A 7,322-nucleotide genomic window follows, 5' to 3' on the forward strand; every position below is an offset into this window, starting at 1 on the left:
TATACTAAGAGAGATAATTTTATTACACATTTCAAATAAATCCTTCACTCGACACGCCTACTTTATCAGACTTGCAGTCTCAGTAACATCAAGTTCCATCGAAGAAACATGAACCGTTGAAAATTACGTCACTCCTTTCCACCCAAAAGCTACATCTTTTTTTTATGTCAAAAGGAAAACAACAAAAACTAAGCGAGCTGAGATTTTACTATAAATATATAACACAAAACAAACATGAAAGTAATCATCTAATGTCTACAGGGGAAAGACAGCAATTAAGGACTATCACTAATTATTATTCGCTCAGCGGTGTGATAAAAACTCGAATCACTCGTCGAACCAGAAGTATAAAAATAGCTGCTGTCACTGCCGCTTTTGTTGTTTCTATTCCAGGAGGTGAGATCTCTTCTTTCGGCCGTGGCAACATTGTGGGGCACAAGCCTTGATACAAGTATGGACGCAGACAGGTGGACAAGGAGGCATACCACCAGGTGGAGCTGGAGGTCCGGGCAAGCCTGGGGCTCCTGGAGGTCCCATGGGGCCCAGATCACCGGGTGGTCCCTGTAGAAGAGAAAACACATAAAGTGAGCGATCGACACAAGCTCGTTACTATCATCAAGTGTTTCTGGACGAGGACCATACGCGACAAAATGCGTCATTGGAAGGGAAAACTGCAATGTTTGCCACTATGTTAAATCTATGGCTGAACAGAGAAACAACAGTTGAATGAAAGACAGTTGTTTTAAAAAGCTATTTCTAGGGCTTCAGAGGGGTCTTTTAGGTTCCATAATGTAAAACGTTTTTGACCACGGTCACAACGTATCGTGCAACACCACAAATAGACACATATCAAGTTATATCACACGGCGGCAAACGTACTTGATGTCCAGAAGGCCCTGGAGGTCCCATGGGGCCGTCACGTCCTGGAGGACCAGCTGGGGCACCTGGAAGACCTGGGAGACCAGGTGGTCCTGGAAGTCCTGGAGGTCCTGGGGGTCCTTTAGGGCCATCGGGGCCAGGTGGTCCTGCCATTCCCATTGGACCATCAGGGCCAGGAGGACCGGGTGGTGGTGGTGGTGGGGGAGGTGGTGGTGGTGGGAGAGGTGGAAGTGGGGGTGGGGGTGGAGGTGCACAACATACCGCAGTGCATGACGGGGCGCATGATCCCGGACAACCAGGAGGACATGGGTTAGGACTTCTTTTGAATATACCTACGAGTGAAAAGAGCAGATGATAAGCTGTTACGAATTCTCATCAAGATCTCAGTGATCCAGTAAGATTAATGATAAGTTCTATAGTTGTCTCGGAGGGCACGAAGCTTCTACCTTTGTGAACTTTCAAAAATTAGAAATCCGTAGATACATGAAAGGGTACCTCGCAGGAAATTATAATTTCTATGATAACAGACTATATCACAATCGATGACTTAATTTAGTTAAACTGGTTTCGAATGAAAAGTGATAAGAATTAAAATTTGCCAGGGCCGTAGGGCCATAAAGTTTCCCTGCACTCTAATGGGATTTAAGATCCAAGGAATTTTGATACTTGTCAGAATAACAGGTGCCAAGAAATATTTAAAAAATCAACTGGAACAGGATGTTGTAGTGAGAACCCCTGCGATGAGATACGGCAGTGATACTGGTTACGGAAGATAAATTCACAACCATCTTAAAAATTATACCGCAAAATTCTGAGCTGGTCAAAGAAACACGACTCATTTTTTCCTTCCTATGTCAATTTTTGTCTCAAAGGAAAGATATAGTTTCATGAAAAAAAAGGAGGTCTTCGCTTCGATGTGGAATATGGAGCTACCTGCGTAACGGATGGGAGAGCACTTCTCAACACAGCATGAATTGTTAATAACTCGAAACAGGTTTATTTTGATAGAACTGCGAAATAGAAAAATTGTTTGATTTCTAGCTTGATGAACTCTAAGATAAAAAAAAATTATTGGACTAGATTTTTATTCCGAGCAATATATTTCTAAAGGGCATTTTGACAAGGAAATAAATATGTACAAGACTTTTTTGAAAATAAAACTAGCATCAAGACGAACCGAAAAAAATACGATAAAAATTGTGGAAGAAGAGAGGTTCTGTTCGTTCTTTTTAATTGGCAGCTTAGTTAAAAACACCGGAACAACAGGATGGATTGGACTTTAAGATTTTCGGATCAGCTTTTTGCAATAAATATTTCATTACGTACGGAGATCAAAATAAACTGAAGACACCTCGAATTTGGATAATCATTATGAAATGTAAAAGCTTAAAAAAAAGCTTCAAATTTTGACGGTCAAATAAAAATGTACTTTCCCAACATATCATCAATTGTTATTCCTACCATCAAAAAGTTCAAGTCATGAATTTTAATTGTTGTTTCAAGAAATGCTAACTGAAATTTGAGGCCAGCTGAATGAACATATTTGTAATAATTATTCTAGTTGCGTTCTTTCTTGACACTGTGAGTTGTGGAGAGTGACAAGTACTGTTCTTTTAGAATTTAGCAATCTGATAAAATTACTTCTTGACCAAGAGCAGCTTACAAGTACGTATCTTTACTTTTTACTCTCAAATTAATTTCTTTACAACGGATTGACTTAAAATTCGAAAGAAATAAACTAATCTTCAAACTATGTCCTTTCGTGGCCTTCAATCATGATCAAAGTCATCACGAAAGTTGCCACTCAATTTTCTAAAAAAAAAGGTTTTTCCATCCTATCAAAACAATTGTTTGATCAAGGGTTGCTTCCTATGAACGTCAAATGTTCCCTGGTAAACGAAACTTTTCTTTAAAACTGCTATTAGGAGATAAGTATGCCCTAATAGCTCAATCATTTATTCCCATAGGTTAAGAGTTCCAACTTACTTCCTCGACGTGTTGCCTTGGCAGACACTGAGACGATGACAAATAAAAGGGAACAAAAGACCAGCCTATAATCCATGGCTAAGCCTGAAAGAGAACAAATGCCAGCATTATACTTTGGATATTTTGCCTGAATAGTCAACACCAAAAGTTATCTCTAATGGGTCAATACCACAAAAGGTAGGCTATCAAACACTTAAAACTCCTCTCACCTTGACAGTCGAAACGTTTCCGCTATATGCGGCCGCTATTGTTCGTCAAGGAGTTTTATGAGAGGCACCGGTAAATAATTCATGGTAACTCTATTGTCCAATGCGGGGATCGTGGCAGCCATTGTGTTCACGCTTCGCTTCATAGGAATCTTGCCTCGGTTCTTGCTTCTTATAAAAATATACCGGTAATATAACAGCGTTATTGACCAGTGTCAAAACCAGTGTTACCAAAACTTTAGAGCAAATATCCAACTGGTGCCTGATTGTTTTAAAACAAGAGGGTCAGTCAAACTAACTTAAACTTCGAACGCAGCTAGGGTTGACTCGAGTACACACGAGTGAATATGTTCTTTTAAAGACCTAACAACCATGATATACGAGCATTTTTGTCTATTCATTACACTTTTTGTTCGTTTTGATGCTTCTTCAAAAGTTTATTTTGGTTTTAAAGTTGCTGGTGCTGTGTGAATGGCTTTCAAAATGTTGAAATGCATAAACGATGAGTGATATCGCTGGTGTTTCAGAGCTTAGTGAGCCATGATGCGGATTTCAAATGGATACCCATCTGATTTGAGCTTTACATTACCAGAAAATAAAAATTATTTTCATTACAACGTTACTTTTAAAATAAGCCAAGAGCCTTAAATGGAGTGCCTGAGAGTATTAATTATGTTATAAGCTACGAATTACCAAAAAGCAGTGAGATTAATTAAATTACTAATGTCAATCTCCTTTTGTATCTCTTGGGCAATAATGCTACTTAATAAGCTGTTTATATCTTAAGTGATCTCGTTGACAAAATGACAGCTGATGAAGGTACGAGATCAACAAACACGATAATAAACAAGTGCAAAATCCCTTGCAAAAAAAGGTTTCCTTAATCGCTCCCTGCCCGGAGATCTGTCATGATGTTTGACTAAACACCAGTAGCAGGTGACCCAAGTAAACAATTTCACACATTCTAATGACTGCTCGTGTTCCTTTTACTCGATTTTTACTCTTGTCAAGGCTGAATCAGCGAAACATGAGTAAACAGCAGGCATTCAGCAAAAAAAGGTAAAAAGTATGAACTGTTTAATTCGCAGCTATACCAAAAGAATAAGAATGTATCCTTGCTACAGCTGATCCGACTTTCAGGTTCAAGTGTTTCTTAATAAAGTGTTCAAAATCCAAAGCTATGATGTAGTGTAGTTATTAGACCGTCTCTAAACTGAAGATTTTTAAGGCTATGCGTCATTCAACAATCACCAGCGCCGATCAAAGACAATGGGTCAATCAGAGTGGAACGAAAATGTGTTAATGTTGCGAAAACTCGCACACTGTGGTAATAATCACATTGCTTCACTATTATGGGTGCTGTTTAAGTGGAAACGCTTACTACTAGTCCTTTCGTCCTAAGTCTCATTTGTGCTACTGATGAAGGATGTAGGAGTTGGTCAACATCTGCACATAATGGACGACGTAACATTTCCACACAGAAATGTAAAATGCTTTGCTCAGTTCACAGTAAAACAGACGAGTAAGATAACTACCAACTTCGGCCATCACTGGATGTTAGATCTTCCTTTGGCAAATATCATAGCCCTATAACTTGTTTCACGTTAAAAATCTCATTTGCTGTTTCGCGAGGTTCACAATGGAATCTCTTCTCAGATTTCAACGGTAAAGACCAGTCGAAAATTCAGTATTACGCATTCCCTTTATCTTAATGAATTCAACTCCCTGTGTTGATTTACATGCAACTAATCCTAGAAGCATCTACGCATTACTAAAAAAGCTGGCGATGAAAATAGACCAAACCGTCAACAATAGGACATCATCTTTACCACCAAGTTCTCAAAACTAATTCACAGAGAAGAGAACAGGCGCTTTAGGAGAGAAAGGTAAGCTAATGTCTGAAGGAAATCCACTTTGACACTCTACATGAAGCAAAACTTAAAATTCAAAACTTTCATCGACTAAGCTAAAAGTTAAAATAGCCTCATCAGTAGTGTAGTAGAGGTCAACATCTATAGCAAACAAAGAATTCAATGCTCTCCAAGTATACACGAACGTCAACAAAGAGCGAATCAGGCTAGAACAGTATGCAATATCCAGAGAACATTTTCCAAACTTTCATAATTCTGATTTTGAGACTTTAGGAATACAGTGCTTTTTCTATATTAATGGAGGAGATCTGTGTGGTGAGCCAGCAACGTACATACAATCCCCAACGGTGGTTGGAAAGGAGATTACAAGACTTAGTTGCGCAATAGTTAATTATTTCTTTGCGCAGAAAAAAAAAACAGAAAAAACGGCAAACAAGCTCCCTCCCTCATGTTAGCACCCGCATTTTGGCTGAAACTTTTAATAAGGGAACAAAGTGTTTAGAGTAATTCGGCGGGGTTATTAGTAAAAAAAATCGCGTCGCTCTCTCAATTAATCACCTGCACAAATAAAACCATTCGCGACATTGTGGCTCTCTTTTCCCGTTTTAGAGCAAATTCACGGTCTCTTGAACGGGCAAAACGATTTGGTTAAAACACTCTCTCAAGCTTTTACCAATCAATCTGAGACGAAAAAGCTCGTAGGTGTAAGTTAACTTTATTAATAAAAAGACGCTAACACAAGAAATTAAAATCAACCTGACTAGGGTGATGTGAGAATTGTTGGATGAAGTTTGGCGCTTCTATGTTTAGGCATTTGTTTACTGAACTGAATTTTGGTAACTAATAATCCTTGGAAGTGATCATAAGGAAAAAAGCAAACGCAAAATACATTTCAAAATGAAAAGCAGATTTCCAAGAGATGGGTGTGTAGATTTGTTTCCATTCCTGGGTAAAATTGATTCCCGATTTTAGCTATCCATGGCTAATACATTTTGTGCGAGTTCGACTTATCTTGAAAAGTACAGACACTCCTCCTTCCTCTATCCAAAACCTGACTCTGTAAGACTTTCACCAATCTTGTACCCATCAAACATTGCTCTGAATGTACTATACATGCCAAAATCCGAGCGACGAATACGAGGAAAGTGGAAGTATAAAATAAAACAACGTGTTAACTATGCACACTTGGTGATCAAGACCAGCTTGAACTCAGTAAAATTTTGTGAATTATTTCATTAAAAAACGTCAAAAAAGTTCGTTTTGTTTGGCAACGTTTAAAAATCATTTGTCTCATAACTAAGGGATGACTTTTCCCAGTCCTTTCCTTCCGTCTTAACTCCACAGGGTGCCACGATTCTTGCACGTCCATTGACAAACAGTGTACAATTGAGAGGAGCCAGCAACGTACATACAATCCCCAACAGTAGTTAACCACAAAAGTTCACAGTCTCCGCACAGACCGGGTACCTCCAAATTGGCAATTGCATGCCAGCTGTAGTGCTAAAAGGACCTTGCGCAGACGATGACTCATTGACACCGTCCGCTTATGGAAAATGTGTCCAGGACGTGGAGGTCTGTTGCTGCTTCTTGGCGTTGAACGGTTACGAGTGTAAATCAATACGGTCATCAGGTTCTCCGTCACTTCCATCACTGTCTGACGTCATCCATGCCGATGGATCATCCTCGTATTTCTTGACTTCTTCTTCTAGAAAATGCTGTCCGCTTGCCACGAATGAAGCAAATCTAAAACATGACGTGCGAGTTGTCAACGTGGATTTCCAAACAGTGGTCATATTGAGGCAATTAGCCCGACCCACGGAGACAGTGATTTTTGCCATCGATATCCCAGTTTAAATTTTAGCATTATCGCATTTTAAAATCCGTAATCGAACAGTCGACCTTGCCGACGATAACGCAAGTCGATAGTTTCTGTGTTCTTTGTACGAAGTCACTTTTCGACATTCGACAGTAAGGATTTGATGAAAACTCTTTCGAGAGAAGCTGACCCACTAAGGTAGGATATACTAAAATGGCGAGTGCTTCATGGGCGGTCAACCGTTTCTTGATCCAGCTTTCATTACCTAACAGCAATTTTAGGAGAGTGTCGAAAATACAGCAAACCGTACTAGCATCGCTTTTGCTCTACTACCCTCTGTGACACAATGGCCTATAAACATCGCATTACTCTCTCAACCAGTCAGATGCACAACTGAAACGCGCACTTCCCCATGCTTAAATTTTCATTGGATCCTCGCAATATTCTCGTTGATTCAACTGGCTATTGTGATTATCTAGACTGTACTTTTTTTTACGACATTCAATCGCAACACAAACTAATGCAAAGGAACAAACGTAGTTCCACAATCATGTATTTTCCTAC

General features: G+C 39.4%; 2 protein-coding genes across 2 annotated transcripts in view; both read right to left on the reverse strand.

Moving 5' to 3' along the window:
- On the reverse strand, positions 1–3,190 carry LOC131782120 (cuticle collagen 2C-like). Its single transcript, XM_059098832.2, has 4 exons — positions 3,075–3,190; positions 2,866–2,949; positions 880–1,211; positions 1–561 (listed from the first exon to the last, which is right to left on the reverse strand). Exons 2-4 carry the CDS (start codon positions 2,939–2,941, stop codon positions 385–387), a joined length of 585 nt encoding a protein of 194 aa, XP_058954815.1. The 5' UTR covers positions 2,942–2,949; positions 3,075–3,190; the 3' UTR covers positions 1–384.
- A 2,448-nt stretch (positions 3,191–5,638) lies between these two features.
- Positions 5,639–7,322, reverse strand: part of LOC131782158 (nuclear envelope integral membrane protein 1-like) — a 10,607-nt gene continuing 8,923 nt past the window's right edge. The window contains exon 9 of the mRNA XM_059098877.2: positions 5,639–6,685. Within this exon, the coding sequence (XP_058954860.2) occupies positions 6,544–6,685 (142 nt within the window). The 3' untranslated portion in view covers positions 5,639–6,543. The remainder of the gene's footprint in view (positions 6,686–7,322) is intronic.

The sequence above is a fragment of the Pocillopora verrucosa genome, chromosome 10, assembly GCF_036669915.1.
Source record: "Pocillopora verrucosa isolate sample1 chromosome 10, ASM3666991v2, whole genome shotgun sequence".
Classification (NCBI taxonomy): Eukaryota; Metazoa; Cnidaria; class Anthozoa; order Scleractinia; family Pocilloporidae; genus Pocillopora; species Pocillopora verrucosa.

What these genes read in the sequence shown, in the direction of transcription:
- LOC131782120 (XM_059098832.2), bottom strand. Translation starts at nt 2,941, where the DNA reads ATGGATTATAGGCTGGTCTTTTGTTCCCTTTTATTTGTCATCGTCTCA. An exon ending in CAAGGCAACACGTCGAGGAA is followed by an intron (nt 1,212 to 2,865) that starts GTAAGTTGGAAC and finishes TTTCACTCGTAG; the next exon opens with GTATATTCAAAAGAAGTCCT. An exon ending in CAGGGCCTTCTGGACATCAA is followed by an intron (nt 562 to 879) that starts GTACGTTTGCCG and finishes TCTCTTCTACAG; the next exon opens with GGACCACCCGGTGATCTGGG.